Source organism: Temnothorax nylanderi, unplaced genomic scaffold (genome assembly GCF_030848795.1).
Source record: "Temnothorax nylanderi isolate EJ_2023f unplaced genomic scaffold, tnyl_v1.0 TNYL_tig0020_pilon, whole genome shotgun sequence".
Taxonomy (NCBI): domain Eukaryota; kingdom Metazoa; phylum Arthropoda; class Insecta; order Hymenoptera; family Formicidae; genus Temnothorax; species Temnothorax nylanderi.
Genome location: NW_027249082.1, coordinates 441,353 through 457,346, shown reverse-complemented (window position 1 = coordinate 457,346; position 15,994 = coordinate 441,353). Strand labels below are relative to the sequence as shown.

Here is a 15,994-nt window from a genome sequence, read left to right as displayed (position 1 = left end):
GGAAGCGTTTGAATAGACCTGTACGGGGCTGGCGGGGTTTGACGAGACTGGGTTGCTTTGATCTGCGTAATTAAACGGCGCGATTTCTCCGTACAATGCCCACGGTTGCCGGACGCGGCACGCGGTGTATATGTACCTGAGCGGAATAGATTGTTATCTGTTTTGGATATTTCGCGTTTGAGCATACGGCTGTCGATGTTATCGGCAATTTTTCATTTTTGCGTTACTCGCCATCAAAGCTATCTCCGCGCACGTATCCACCCTATATGCATCACTGTCTGTCAGTTCATCGTACACCCCGCTCATTTCCCCCGTGCACAAATGCGCGAAATTACTCGTATAACATTTCACCTGCGGCCGTAAACCTCTCTGTCCATTTATCATCGAAAGCTTACGGGCTGATTAGTTTACGACGCGAACGACAGGTCGAATTAGCTTAAGAAAAATTTAAGTGCCACCGAATGGTCGTACCTCTGCTCTTAGCCGTCTCGACGTGGCGTGATCGCGATCTCGGAAAGTAAAGGGTGGACTGTTAAACGACTATCAGCACGCGATCTGAACATTGTCGTCTCGGGGTATTACTTAGAAACCTCCCGGCAAAGAGCGGAGCGGAGCGCAGATTAGTGGAGCGGGTACGAAAACATTCGAGCATCGTTAAGTCGTTAACCAGGGGGTTCGGTGAGAATTGTCGAGGAAAAGCGGACGGAGTATCACACCCTGCTCGTGACTCATGCCCGATTGTCGGAGTAATTAAAAAGAACCGTCGAGAACACACGAAGAGTAGAGTTACTCGCTTCGTTACGTCAGCGATTATCGGTCGAAGGTCGAAGAAATACAAGACAGAAATGTGAAACTAATTTCGATCTAAAAATTTCTGAAGACATGGCAAATTTTTATTTGCGGAACCACGCATTCCGAGTTGAGAAATGTTGAAGAGAATTGTTATTTTAGCCGACGTCATCAACTTGTTGCCCGTAACTGTAGATCGTCGTTGCGCACGTGTCCTTTTTTCAATGCAAATCCGTACGCGGAAAGTTTCCCGAACTCTATCCCGATCCCTGAGCCCGTGTAACTGTCGTCTAACACGCCCGAATATCTTTTGCGTTTCAGAAAACCGGAGCCAGGATCAAGATCTATTCGAACACCTGCCCCCGCAGCACGGATCGTCTCATCAGCATCTGCGGGAAACCCACGACGTGCATCGAATGCATACGCGAACTGATCGCCACCATTAAGACCGTGAGTATATACCACGAGATCATGACTTTCTCATAAATCTTTAATAGCTACGCCGTTACATCTCGCACGTGCGGGCAAATGTTGATCCTTTGTTGGACAAAAAAGTTAATTTGTTTCGTATCCTTCTGTGGCGTTCAAGTCCAGCGTTTGAATATATTACTGCCATTTTTTTTTGGTGGATAACGATACATCAATAGTTTCTCTTTTTTAAATGGATTAAAGCTCGTTCTACATATGTAACATAGGAGATTAAATCTTCGAGGAAGAGAAGTGTAACGTCACGTTTCTATTTTTCAGTCACCGCTGAAGGGTGTGAACAATCCTTATGACCCGCATAACTTCGATGACTTTTACGCCGACGACTACGGCGGTTATGGTAGCGCCGATGGTGGTCAAGGCAAGGTCGGTGGATTCGGCGGACCCGGTGGTGGCCGTGGCGGTGGCGGTGGCGGCGGTGGCGGCGGCGGTGCCGGGGGTGGTGGTGGTGGTGGTGGTGCTGGTGGCGGAATGCCGCCGAGACGCGACAACCGCGGCGGCGGTCCTGGTGACATGAACCGTGGTTTTCCGCCACCACGAGGCGGCCCACGCGGCGGCGGTGGCGGTGGTGGAGGCGGTGGCGGCAGCGGCGGAATGTCCGGCGGCCCACCAGATCGCGGATACGGCGGTAACTCGCGCGTGGGCGGCGGCGGCAGCGGCGGCGGCGGCGGTGGTGGTGGTGGAGGCGGCTACGACGGCGGTCGTGGCAGCGGCGGATACGGCGGCAGCGGAAACCGAGGCGGTCCGCCACCCTACGGCGGCGGAAATTACAACGGTAAGAAGGAATCTTGATGATCCACTTAAGCGATGATCAAAGGGACATCTCGATCTAGTCTTTCAATCGGAAAACCTGAACATCCTTGAGCCTCGCGGTAGAGATATTAAAGTTCTGTGATGAAAATTAGGATGAAATACAAGCATTATTCCGTTAAATCTTTGTACGTCGTCAAAATATTCGGAATTTGTGTTTATCCGTGAAATACGAGTCGTTAATGTTTCTTTTGTCACAGGTGATGGATGGGGAATGCAAGGAGGCGCGCCCAATGGCTTGGGTGGCGGCGGTAACACGGGAATGGGTGGCCCACCCATGGGTGGAAACAACCAAGGCAACCAGGGCAACATGAGTGGAAACAAGACCAGTACACAAGTCACCATTCCTAAAGACGTAAGTCGACTATGAGCTTACTACCCGTGTTTGTTTTATACTTGGTGAAAACTTAAATATTCGTTGCATTAATTTGTTATGGATAAATATCCGTTATGTTTAATGATGTCGGCCTTGTTTGATTGATGTATATTTGATCTTAGTCTAGATGTTGAAATCTTATCTTTGTTTGCAGTTGGCCGGAGCTATAATTGGCAAAGGTGGTGCGAGAATCAGAAAAATCAGATCCGACAGTGGTGCTGGAATAACCATAGACGAGCCACTGCCCGGTAGTAACGATCGCATCATCACCATCACTGGGATTCCCAGTCAGATACAAATGGCCCAGTACCTGCTGCAGCAGAGGTAATTGCTATGACAGATATTCCTATCATGTACTTAACATTAACGTAAGAACCTGCTTTTTATTTCATGTTAACACTGTAAATACTGCCTTTATATTATATAGACAAAACTTGGAATCGAGCATATTTATTGTTAAAAGCGTCATTAAATAAAGATAGAAGAATATATCACGAAGCCTTGATGTTTAAATATATACATCTCGTAACAACGCGATAAAAATTGTGCGATATAATGCTTGTATGACATTGTAATATTCATATTATTATCATATCATGTGCCGCCACTTTATGATTGTGCGAAGCTTTGCATAAATATTTTGACGATATGAAAAAAATAATTGTTAGAATAAAATCGAAGAAGGAAAAGAATTATATAATCCATATATATCTCTAATTCTACCTTGAATCTCAAAAGGTATAATTAATTAACTTTATAAACATGTTTGTGAATGCAAGATAAAACCGGTTTATAGTGCGTTATCGTTCTATGACTGATATATGAGACACACATATTCAGACTCTTCGATTTTATATGCTGCTGTATCTAATCATACATTGGAGTACGCTCCTTCGTCGTTGTCATGCGCGATAATAATTTCTCGTACTTCATCCACTTTATAACCGGCTGCCATCGCATCGGATAAGCTCATCACATCTCTAGGAACTAACACAATCCGACTAACCAAACGATCAAGGCAAACTATAATATTCGCAAAGGTGAAGGAGTCGGAAAGAGAGATATGGATGGAAGGAGGACGACGCGCTGAAGGAATCTTTAGCCCAGCGTGAGGAATGGAGCACCGTTGTATGGAAGACTAGTGATTTTGTTGTTCTACTTTCGATGTAACAAGGAATCACTAATCATCCTACAAAGGCGTTCAAGAACTTCGCCTCTGCCTGAGAGACCTGCTTTCGGAACTAACACCATTCCCCGCTGCGCTCCGTTTGCTCATCGACGCGCCGTAATTTCGCGCTAATAAACAGTAACACTTCCTTCAACAATGTGACTGTAATCATCAAGTAATTGCAGCCAGATAACGGTTGTAGCATTTATTCATATTCGAGCCATCTTGGATTCCTGATAACTCCTTGTAACCCGATTCCATTCTTGATGCATACTAATACAATTAAGGCTTTGTGCGCTATTGTCATTGCGATTTATTCCAAATATGTTTATAGTGTCATTCAAGTACCATATAAATTAAGGCTTTTTATATCGACGATTATTTAATCTTATTTACGTAACATGAGATGCTTGCATTCTTGTCATTCTGCGCTTTGTTCCCTATAAATAATTTCTAGAAAATAGTTTAACGAAAGGAGAAAAATTCTCGTTAGGAGAGAAATTAAAATGTAAGAAAATATGCTATTATTGTTTTAACTTCATTAATGTCATTATTGTCTTAACTTTCATCTCCCTTGGCTGTTTTCCTCAATTCTAATTGTTATTGGCCTTCGACTGAACGAAAACTCCGTTAATCTTTCTGTTCTAGCGTACACGAGAATGCAGATCATTACTAAGCGTGGTGAGGGATGCATTCGGGGAAGAGGGGAGCCAAAGATGCGCTTTTATAACTTTTTTTTAGAAATATTTCTTGGGCAAACACATACAAATGCTGAAAGTGGAACCTGAAACAAGTACATTTGACATGCACCTGCAGAAACGCGCGCAAGAAACTGGGATACTTCCGGCAAAGCCCACCCCATAGGGGGTGCATTATCTCCCTATTCGCAGCACTTTGCCGGAAATTACACCACCGTAGAAATTACACCACATAAACACACACATATATACACACACCACACGCGAATCACCCTCTCCCAGGAAGATAAACGCTTGTGGTCGATGCTAACGTGACCTTTGACGTGGCGATCTTTTTCAAGGATGGTAGTCGCCCATTGCAGCCTGCAGAGTAAATCGATTCACAAATCGAGTACCGTTAACGTTTTCGATGTCGGCCTTTCTTTAGTATAGAATTCTCTTATTTGTATCGTGTCCGCGAGGCACACATACTGTCGATGTGACAGCGGGGGGGGGTTTCAAACTGGCGACCAACCGCACCATGTTCCCCGATGTTAGCATTCCCAAGAAAACATATTTTAATGGAAATCCAAAGAATGATCCATTTTTTTTACCGTCAAGTGCGCGCTATTTTGCAGGCAACCATCGTGTATCTTCGTCTTTTTCTTCTTTTTTTCGTTATTAGCTCTTTTCTCTTTCGCCCGACGAAAAATCAATGTATTTTAATTTTGAATTATACAGATTGTGCCAACGAACAATCGAGACGCTGGCGCGAGACAGCCAATTTGAAACCGTTAGACGTGACTCTCTTGAACATCGAGACCTGACAACGCACACTTTTCCCATTACATTTCTTTCCAGCTTTTCGATGAATTCTTTACAAATTCTAATCCTATGGAAATAAGAATAAATGCGCATAGAATGAATGCGAGGGCAACAGTGTCGAAGGAACGGAGAGGTCGAGCGAGAGAGAGAGAAAGATAGATTTTACTAGGTAAACGCAGGAAAAGAACTGACAAAGTGTATTCGCAAAAAGAAACTGTACATAAGACCCACTAATGACCCTTTCCCTTCCTTAATTGCCCTTAATATACCGGCATATATGCGTTTCTGCTGTTGCATTATTATTGTAGTTATCATTAATTATTATTATTACTATATAATTATTGATAAGAGTACTTTTGCGTTATTATATCCTACCCTAAATCTGTATTAATCACACCCTTCATCCCCTAGCAGACGCGTAAGCATTCTTAGCGCTATAATGGGTAGAAATATTTAGGCTTAATGAAGAGACATAAGTTTAAGGGGGCACCATCGGCGAAGAGCGAACCGTTACCGAACGCGATTCGGTTTAGAAAATGATAAAGACGAAAACACTGAATCTGCTACGAAATCCGTCATAGTAGTGATGTAATATTTTGGTGAACCATTACTGTCCCATGTGTTCTTTGACGAGTGTGAATGAAACATATTTTCCAGTTCTTTTTTTTTTCCATTCGCCGTGCAGTTATTTTTTTATATTATATTGTACAGGATCTTGCGAGAAACGTGCGAATTCGTGTGAATCAACGTAGATTGGTCTAAAACTATGACGCTGTTTTGCCACTGCTATATATATTTCAGCAGATTGTCCGTTACAATCACCCTCGTCGATGTGCAAAATCCTTACGCTGAAATCCCGATACGAAGGTGCGATCGCGAATATTTTAAAGATAACAGCCGGATACGGCATACAACATGATCTCTGTAAATATGTACCTCTACTATATAGCCACCACCTTGAAACATGACTGCTCGAACGGATGTACCTTTTTGACAAATAGCGGCCGTGTTGATGAATGATGATTTTCCAAGTGCAATTAAAAACGATTGTACTGAAAGAAAGCATTATTTAGCCATCAAAAGTCATTCGAGCGATCGTAATCGCGAAAGCTCCGCCCCGGACGGTCGATTTAATACTCGAGCGAGTACGCCCGGACATGGCTAAGTAATGTCACTTTTGAACCCGTTGGAGGGTTGAATATTGTCATGATGTATGCCGGGCTATATTAAAGCCAGTACAACCTTTTTGACGGATAAGACAAAACAAACAAAGAAGTATGGTCAATGTAATAATATATTCTAATCGCCGTTTCCAGTTTTCCCGCGTACCGATGGTCAGCCCCGAGTTAACTCGTAATATCCTTTCCTCTCTCTCTCTCTCTCTCTCTCCTCCAGCCCCCTGGAAAGTACATTTAGTCTGGTCAGTAGACGTCACCCCTATCAGGGTGCCTACAAAGGGCATTTTTAAGCATCTTGACCATGGACCGGTGTCCATTATACAGTGGTGTACCGACCAGTAGGCAGTAGGTGACGCATTCGCAGTCTGTTACACTTTCGGTGTCGCCGCGCGCGGATTTGCATATGTACACAAAGGGCTCGAGCAATGATACGCTCGGCATGAAATGTCAAGTGAAATCACGATCCGTATGTAAATTTGCGTGTGCGATGGACTTTACCAGAGAGTTAGCGATCTCCCGTTATTCTCGCAACAAGATTCCGGCCGACTGTTCACAGAGGAACGAGCGCGATTGTCTGTGACGAGATTCCCTAATTCTTTTTTCCTCTTTCCCTTTTGTAAATTGTTTTTCGGTTCTGTTACCATCGTATATCATTGTTCAAATTCGAGAGAGTACACAACGCCGAGAAAAAATATCCTCGCGTGACGCCCACGTTACGCCAGATACGTGTTTTGTATATTTATTTTTTCGATTATTTCTTGAAGCCAGAGATCGAGTAATATTATTTCAACGTCGGAGGAAATGTCACGACTGCCGATCTATGTGAACAGTTCCGCGGGAATCGTCTCGGCCCGCCGAGGCAAAGGGGATCGTGGTTTCTCTCATTTGAACAGGCGTGCGAATGAGACCGCAAATGAATCAAAACTATACCGCGCGCAGCTTCGTCCGCGTGTTATGCATTTTCAACACACAAACACACACACGTACATACACTTGTTAACTGTAACCCATTACACTACGACGAGGCACATGAGGCACGCGTGAATGAGTGACAGTGCGTGAGGATGCGTGTATAGACGCGTGTGCTTGCCCGAGTGCGTGTGTGCATGGGGAAAATATCGACGCCAGATATATAAACCGGTTTGTTACAACTGGGCTTTTGGTATTGCGAGAGGATTGAAAGAGATAATATGCATGATCACAAAAGTGGGAGAGAGAGAGAGAGCGCTATACACTCGTACGTATCACGATTACGTGTACTGTATAAGGTAAACAGTTTACAATTATTTGTAACGAATACTTTTTATTTGTCAAATAAAAGTTAGTACAAAGGAGAAGCCGCCGCGTTGGATATTTTTATCCCGTCAAGTCAGCCGTCAAATCCGGCGGATTAAACCTGCCGCTACCTCTTGCGATATTACGATTTAATCAGTGTGAATAATTAATAATTCTTCTAAATAAAAAGGTAAGTTAAAGTTTTTTGCAAATAAAAAGAACTTATTAAAATTAAAGTTAAAATTAAAAGGTATGATAAAATGCTTTGCGCGTGAAACTTGTATAGATAGATGTATCTAGATATTTAAATGTTCGAAACTCATATTAAGTCATTAAACATGACACGTTTTCAAAAAGAGTGATAGCCGTGCATGTTCCAATTACTTAGCAGAAAATTAGTCGATTTCTTATTGGAATCACGATAAATGTATAAAATGCTTTGGACTTGTATAGGTATGTTTAGACTCTTGATTATAGAGCGAGTTCGTCACACACTTGTCGCACTTTCAAAGAGGGTAATTGTTTTCCAATTACTTACCAGAAAAGAAAACTAGTCGAATGTAATGAATCCTAAATTATAGAGCGCCTAGCGATACTCGAGTAAATAATTCGCGACTTTCGCGAGTGGACAATCAAAATAGAGTGGACATTCAGGTATGAGCTATTACTGGGACCTTAATGCCATTCCATCGAATTTACTTAGGTATATTGGTAGAAAATTGAATGGCACGCAGCCATCGAGCCGGAAATGAAAAGTAGCCGCCGGTCGAAGAAATTACAGTACGCGTCCGAGAATATATCTAGTCATTCGGTCCCTCTGGCATGTGCCAGTTTGTTTTTCATAAGCATTAACGCGGTAGCTTTCGGGAAACATGAAGACATCCCGGAACAAGACATCCAAATTCGACAATTTAAAACATAGTGAGACATTAATTATTTAAATTTATTAATTTCCATGCTTATTAATATCTGTCAGTATACCGATATGGTAATTATTTATCTCTTCTGCGTGTAAACAATATCCTGCCTATCGTGTTAGGATATCGCAAATGCCTGGCGTACGGGGTGAAAAAATACCTGGGGTGGTTTCACGTCTTTTGCGAGAATACGAGTCTGCACGGTTTTCGCTACATAAGTTTAAGCGGATCGTCGATAATCGAAAATGTTTTCTGGTTCGTGGTGAGGACCTCCGTGATTTACGAGAGCGCAAGAAACGAGGTCAGTAATATCTATCCAGGAAATGCAATTTATTTTTATATTCGACAGATTTGCAAATCGTCAATCGTGTTCTGCGTTATACTGATGCTGCGCTTGTGGGCGAATTACTCGAACAATCCAATAGTGACGACCATTTACACGTCGAATCCGATATGGGACGTGTCTTTTCCGGCCGTCACTATATGCAACAATAATAAGGTTTACCGTCCACACGCCGACGTTATTGCCGAGTATTTGTAAGGCATTAATAAGTCTATTAATACGTTGAGTTGGGGTGCGAAGGGTTTGTTGGTATTCTATGAAACCTTGTGCTAAATAAAATTGGAAAATCTAAGTTTCTTTAAAAAAAAAGGGTAATTAACAACTTTCCGTCTAAATGAAAGGAAAGTATATTGAAACACGGAAATTTTATTTCATCTGTTTTTTGCTAAAGTTTTGCTTTCAATCATATTTGATAAAATGCGACAAATTTTCCGCACCTGTCTGATCAGTGTCGATCTATGTGCGGAAATCAGATTAATTAATTTCGGGTTGGCGAAGTTGAATCTCCATGCCCGATATTACGTCCCGATTCTGCGCGATTCGATAGATACTCGAACGGATTCACCGCAGAGGACAGCGACAAATTTTTTTCATCTCTAACGAAGCTGATACGACCCGATAAAATTTCGATGGACAATGTGACCGCGAGACAGCTCCTCGATAATTTCGATTTGACGGTCGAAGCGCTCATGGAGAAGGTAAAAAATGATTAATGATTAATCTGTGTTTCCACGGAAATTTTATTCAGACGACGGAAAAAAATTCGAGAACCCTTGATTAATCATGTTGCTCGCAGTTGATGCAGCCTTGCAGCGCGTTGCTTTTGAGATGTGCCTGGATCGGTAAGATTCACGATTGCGACAAGATCTTCAAAACGGTCAAGTCCAAGGAGGGTTTCTGTTGCGCTTTCAATTCCCACTACGACCTAAATGTCGAACAAACGTAATTCCCACGGATATATTGTGCCAAGTTGGTGCAAAAGGTTCGTCATGCTTGATAAAGTTGCAGACAAAGTCTCAACACGATCATCGTTTTATCTCAGTTTCATCCAGAAGGAAAGTTCTTCGTTTCCCATCTTCAGAAAACTCTCTACTTCTTTGAACTTTATTTCACACAAAGCATAATAGAAAAAAAAACGACGAATCTTCGGCACTAACCCGATGCAGGCTCGTTCGACAATTAGTCGCGTTATTTGACGCTTTCGTAATTATCCTGCAGGTCCAACGACACGCGCTCCAATTCCACCGACTTCCACGTCACCTCTGACGATCTGCCGGGTGTGCGCAAAATTCTGGTAATAACGCCCGATGTTCTCGCGTTAATTTCGACTGTGTCCTGTGATTGGGCACACGGGTGAATCTTAATTCTCTTTGCAGACCGCGCCCGGGAGCGGCCGCGACGTGGGACTCGCGGTCGCCCTGAACATCGAGCCCGCTATGTACAAGGCTACTTCGCGCCCTTACGTAGGGGCCTCCGTAATGATACACGACCCGATCGATTTTCCTGATATCGGTGCACACGTCGCGTCCGTGCCACCCGGTCACGTCCTGGCGGTATCCGTTACCGGCACGTCCATTAGAAGCATGGAAAGTTTGCGGAACATCCCCCTAGAGAAACGTATGTGCTACTTCGACAACGAGGTAAAATTACGTGCCGCCCCGTGCGGCTTTGGTTCGGCGTTGTTTTAGCGGGAGAACATTTGCAAACGCTCGCGCGATTCCTTTCGCGAAATTCCATATTTCACGTAATCGTAATGAATAAATGAATACACCTGCAGAGACCGGGCGAGGTTCGCTACAGTTATCAATCGTGCCTATCGGAGTGTATAGCCAAGCACACACAGCGTCTGTGCGGCTGCTTGCCGTTTTATTACCCGGAGGCGCGTGAGTGTGCACAAGATTATAAATTATTGTATTTAGTAAAACAAACCTTTGGACCGTAACATACAGCCCATACAGGTGCTGTATTCTTCAATTTTAATTTTATAACTTTGCATCTGAGATATATTTTGGAAATGCATTAATACGATAATTGGTGATACAATTAATATGATATAATAATACTACAATAAGGTAAAATACAATTAAATATGATACATAACGCTATGATCTTCAATGTGCCGACAGATAAGGGGACTAGGACATGTTACTTGCCTGACATAAATTGCCTTTTGAGCATCCGAAGTAAGAAAACGATTTTATACATATTAATCATACTTTATCAGATATATCGCTTATCTGGTTGTACACGGTGCGATTTTCTAAAATTCAGAATTAATACCAGATCACACGAAGATGGGAACTTGTAGGGATAAGTGCCCGTCTCAGTGCACCGATATGATGTATCACATCAATCCGGAAGATATTAAAATGGAAGACGTGGGATTCGACTCTGATCTAACGTGAGTCTACTCGTCTTTATTGAAAAGAATGTTAGCTTTTTCCTCGTGATGTACGACTGTTCATATATTATTTTCACAAACGCGCAAGCTTATTGTCATACTTTTGCAGACACGGCTTCGATATAAACAATGTGTCCTTCGTGTATGTATTTTTCGGCGATATATCGTACGTCGAGTACCGCAAGGAGAGCATCATTAGCTGGGATTCATTACTCGGTGGGTTGGACGCTGATTAACCGGCGAGAGAGAATTTGCTTATATTCGAACTCGATCGCGATTTAATTTGATATCAGCTTCTAAACTAATGAAGTCGCGCGAATTGTTTCAGCATCCTTTGGCGGTATCTTCGGTCTCTGCCTCGGTGGTTCCGTGATGAGCGTAATAGAGCTGGTTTATCTCCTGGCCAGACAGCTCTTTAGAAGACAGCCCCGCAAAAGCCTGGAACAATCGCGTACAAAATTGCCGCCAGCGTCGGAGGTGTTCCTGTCGATCCCCGTTAGAGAGAAAGTTCAGCAGCAGAAGCCGCGAGAGCGTCAGGAATCGGATGACAAGCCTGTTCTTGTCACATGGTATCAACCGCCTCTTCACCATCGTAAAACGATGAATCTCGCCGATGTGTATCACGTTAAACACGTTAAATTTTAAAGCACAGTCTACTTTAATCGAGTCAATTTTTATGATAAAGCTGAAGATTGCTGAATGACTTTCTATAATTAAAAAATGAAAGACATATGCGCGTTCGTGAATAATGTTTACGATTACTTATTATTAAGAAATAACTGTTTACGATTATTTATTACTGTAAAGAATAACTGACTTTCGTAACTTTGCGTGATTATTGTATCGTGTCTTTAATGCGGATAAATAGGATTACTGATCAATTGTTATCGCAATAATGCTATAATACAAATATTTCACATCTCGCTTTCCCTCCGGGTTGTTGGTGAAAGTAAGCGATCGGTCCTCTCTTGGCGTATTTTCTCTTCAAAATGTGCTCCGGAAGTAACAGTCGTTTCAAATGTACAAAAAAGCATGGACTCAGCATACAATAGAGAATGAAATTCGTCGAACTCGCTAGTGCGTTGAGAAGAGTCGCCCACATACGGAAACTGCGAAAATACACAATGGAGTGAATAAATTATTGGAAAAATGTAAGAATGCACGGCTTGACATATATTCCAATTTGCATTGAATTTAATTATATAAAGTGGCTTCCCTTTATTTGAAAGAAACTCACTATCTTCTATAATTCCGCCGTCATCTCGATTTAGATTTAAAATGCCTTCAAAAGTAGAAAGCTCGAATGTCGCATATTTTTCTTTTCCTACTTTTAATGACAAAAATTATATTTCTAACCACGTATCTCTTTTAACAGCGATGTTTTTCACGAGAAAAGCGTTTTTTTCCACGCGGAACGCACGTATCCTTTTGACTCAGGACCGTTTTAATAATTGTCACGTCGCCACATAGCGCATTCACCACTCACCTTTCCATGAAATCCTCGTGAACTTTGGAGGGATCACCGCCGTAAAGCAGAGACACGGCGCTGCGACGCGACGCCAAATGAGTTGGCAGCTCGCCCACGAGGAACAGAAATACGATGCCGACCAGCATGATCGTCAGCCGGGCTTGATCCTGATGGGCAAATCAAGCGGTAAAATGAGGCAAAGCGAGAGACATTTTTTACGCGTATTGCTTGGAAACATTTCACGTAGTACTGGGCTAACTCCAATTAATGAAGGAAAACATAAAAAATCCAATTATAATAATTAACAGGGGTGGAAAATTCGAGGAGGAAAAACGCGAGCTATCCACTACCGCGATAAGTGAATCAAAGTCATTCGGATACGCTATTCGAGGCGGTAATAGAAGCGCGGTTGTCTACGCAGCAAGCGACGATAAAGTTTTAATAATTGCGCTCGCAAAGACAGCGATGTTATCATCGATTTTCGAGGCAAACTTTTCCAATTACGCGGGACAACAATGACTCGCGCGAGACTCTGTTTCCGGATACCACTCGGTTCTCGGATGAGTTTCATGCAAATCGCGTACCGAGACGCTCTAAAGTGTTGGAGTACAACAGCCCGCTCATTCAAGGTTCTGGAGCAGGATAGAATCCTGAAGTGGCGTAGCGCGAGTTCAGAACTGATTACGATTTCTATAGTCCACGATCGAGAGGCTGCTGTCCGACCTGTCCGAAGGCGTGTTTTTAGGTCGGAACTAATTACGGAACACGGTCCGCGGCCTTTTTCAGGACTTGCCACGTAACGTGGCAAATGTACGGCAAACATTCTCGCACGGATTCTCACGCTGACATAGTTACCCGCAGGCGATTCCCTTCGCGTATGTTTCTGCGCTTCAGCAGCATCTCTCGCTGCTTGAGGGCCCTTCTCACGGAGTACAACATAATAGCGTTCGCGATGAGCAGAAATGCGGCCGGTATCAGGCCGAATATTATGAATTGAAGCCAATTCTGAAAATTGTACGCCCTGCAAAGACCATCCCGACGTTATTTGGAGTTTGGTCCAGGCTCTCAGGAAAAATTGAATTTGCGAGAAGAATAACGGAAATAGCGTTGTTCGGGAAATACGGGGGAGGGAATATTAATGCGACTCCGCGGAGAGTTAGGGGTGGCTGAGAATATTTTAGGAAATTGAATGGGAATTAAGAAATTGGGTACAGGCACTAGGACACACCTTTTCGCGATTATTATTATTATTTTCTCATTGTTTCTTACCGCGAGTGAAAGAAGTTGGTCGTCACCAGATCGCCACGCTCGTTGTACGTGTACATGAAGCAGTATGGTATATTGATCAAAATGGCGAAGCAGGTGGCGAAGGTCATCAGCCTGCGTGCTACCGACTGCCTGCAGAATCTCGGTTTTTTACATCGCGACATGCTGTAGGAATCGGATTTCGTTAAATTGTTTCGGCCCGTCAAGAATATCTTCTTTCGTCGATAAATCGCATACAGCTCAAATCTTTAAATCTTTATCTGCGGGTCTAACAGAGTGATCTATAATTTCCGTGTCTTTACCTACAGACTATTATCAGTCTGTCGATGCTCACGCCTAACGCGGCCCAGACTGTGATGTTCGAGGTAATTGAACCGATCGGGAAGTGAACGAACGCGTCGAATTCCAGCCATCCTCTGTAGCAACGAAAAATGCCTCTGGCCAGACTGGAGAAGACGAGCAGGACACAGGTAGTCAGATCCGAAATCGCGAGCACTGCGTAAAAATAAAATGCGTGAATTTTTGATGCAATTAATGTTAGTACAATTAATATTACTTAAAATATCTTAAGCTCTCAAGCGTATTGGACAATTCGGATTATCTGTAAATCCTCGCTGGCGACCAGTTCGGTTCGCATATAATTGTCATCAAGAGCGATTACGCGGGATTCTCTCTGCGAGCGCATAACAATAATAAATCATCTCCGGCAGATGCAGGTGAATTCCGCGCATGTTAATTTATAGCCGATTCCGGCCTCTCCACCAACCTACTAAATATGTATACGTCGACGATTTCAAGTATGTCTTCGATTTCAAGTGGACCGCGAGGATCAGGGAGTTGCCGATTATTCCGAGTGCGGAAACTACGGGAATGACCACGGTATATCCGATAATGCTCCACATACTCGGCTCGATCGTCCACAGCCCGTGATTGTACCGGTCGGGGTATCTCGAGGATCTCGTTCTGGAATTAATCGTCGTCAGTCTCGGATATTCTGAGAGCGCTTTACATCGCGGCTTACAACAGTCGCGGGCTTATAACTTTTATCACGGGCCACTCACCGTTTGCACATCACGATCATATTGTACAGTTCGGTAATATTCGAGTACACGGATCTCATCGCGCTATACGTCTCGTGTTGGTGCACTCGCGACGAGAGATCTCGACCCATTTCCTCCGCACGAGAATTTCCTCTTTAGGGGGGGAGGGGGAGCGATCTCTACTCCATTCTTGAGAATATCGCTTCAGTTCTGCAAGCTGGCGAAAAGCGTGGCATTACCGTTAGGCTAGATTTTTCAAGTCATTCACAAGTTGTCATTAGTTGAATCGAAGCTTAACGAACATCGGAGCACGATGAAGGGAATTTATGAAGGGCAGCTCAGAGTCACCGTCGTTTGAAACTTCGGCGAAAGTTACCGATTAATATTTCCGTCGGTGCACAAAGCGCGAAGTACTCTCTCAGTGCGTTTGATCTGCACTTTTCTCAAAAGTGATTACTGAGAGTGATTTTTGCAAGTAACTTGCAAGCTCGGAACTGATATAAAATACACGAATCGCTTGGCGGAGAAATTAACGGTTAACAATTACAACGCGTTAAATCGCCAATTTACGCGAACGAATCGCGTGGCTGCCGAAAATGGGACTCTTTAAACGAATTCCAACGAGAGAGAGGTATTCGCACCGCAAATGCAATTTCCATCTCAAAGTGTTATCGACGCTCGTTCCCCGCGGAAAAACGTGACCGGGGAAAAACGTGAATAAAAAGGTCACGTATCCCCTAAACGCACGAAAGGTGTTTTAAATGTTTCGCAAACTACTTTATCCCTGCCATTTGTGATATTTTACGCGACGTGAATTAAACACGGCATTTTTATTTGTCCGAAACGTGGGTTATGAGACGCTTGTTCGTACTAATGCAGATTGTATACCTTAAACGCCAGTAATCAGCGAATAGTGCAGCTCGGCTTTATCGAGATTGCAGTGTTTCACCTATTCGGGTCTACCTCTAAATTGGC

General features: G+C 43.3%; 3 protein-coding genes across 7 annotated transcripts in view; 2 read left to right on the top strand and 1 right to left on the bottom strand.

Moving 5' to 3' along the window:
- Hnrnp-k (Heterogeneous nuclear ribonucleoprotein K) overlaps positions 1–7,646 on the top strand; it is an 83,482-nt gene extending 75,836 nt beyond the window's left edge. For all 5 annotated transcript variants that reach the window (XM_071699895.1, XM_071699898.1, XM_071699896.1 and 2 more), the window contains 5 exons: positions 1,111–1,239; positions 1,537–2,050; positions 2,286–2,440; positions 2,616–2,785; positions 4,278–7,646. In XM_071699895.1, the coding sequence (XP_071555996.1) occupies positions 1,111–1,239; positions 1,537–2,050; positions 2,286–2,440; positions 2,616–2,785; positions 4,278–4,305 (996 nt within the window). In that variant the 3' untranslated portion in view covers positions 4,306–7,646. The remainder of the gene's footprint in view (positions 1–1,110; positions 1,240–1,536; positions 2,051–2,285; positions 2,441–2,615; positions 2,786–4,277) is intronic.
- A 1,697-nt stretch (positions 7,647–9,343) lies between these two features.
- On the top strand, positions 9,344–12,443 carry LOC139769064 (pickpocket protein 28). Its single transcript, XM_071699820.1, has 9 exons — positions 9,344–9,542; positions 9,641–9,786; positions 10,063–10,138; positions 10,221–10,484; positions 10,622–10,727; positions 10,971–11,043; positions 11,135–11,245; positions 11,355–11,461; positions 11,574–12,443. The coding sequence occupies exons 1-9, from the start codon at positions 9,474–9,476 to the stop codon at positions 11,888–11,890; spliced, it is 1,269 nt and encodes a 422-aa protein (XP_071555921.1). The 5' UTR covers positions 9,344–9,473; the 3' UTR covers positions 11,891–12,443.
- On the bottom strand, positions 12,080–15,099 carry LOC139769063 (uncharacterized). Its single transcript, XM_071699818.1, has 7 exons — positions 15,041–15,099; positions 14,746–14,942; positions 14,282–14,474; positions 13,983–14,144; positions 13,569–13,734; positions 12,732–12,880; positions 12,080–12,354 (listed from the first exon to the last, which is right to left on the bottom strand). Exons 1-7 carry the CDS (start codon positions 15,097–15,099, stop codon positions 12,144–12,146), a joined length of 1,137 nt encoding a protein of 378 aa, XP_071555919.1. The 3' UTR covers positions 12,080–12,143.
- Positions 15,100–15,994: the final 895 nt, after the last annotated feature.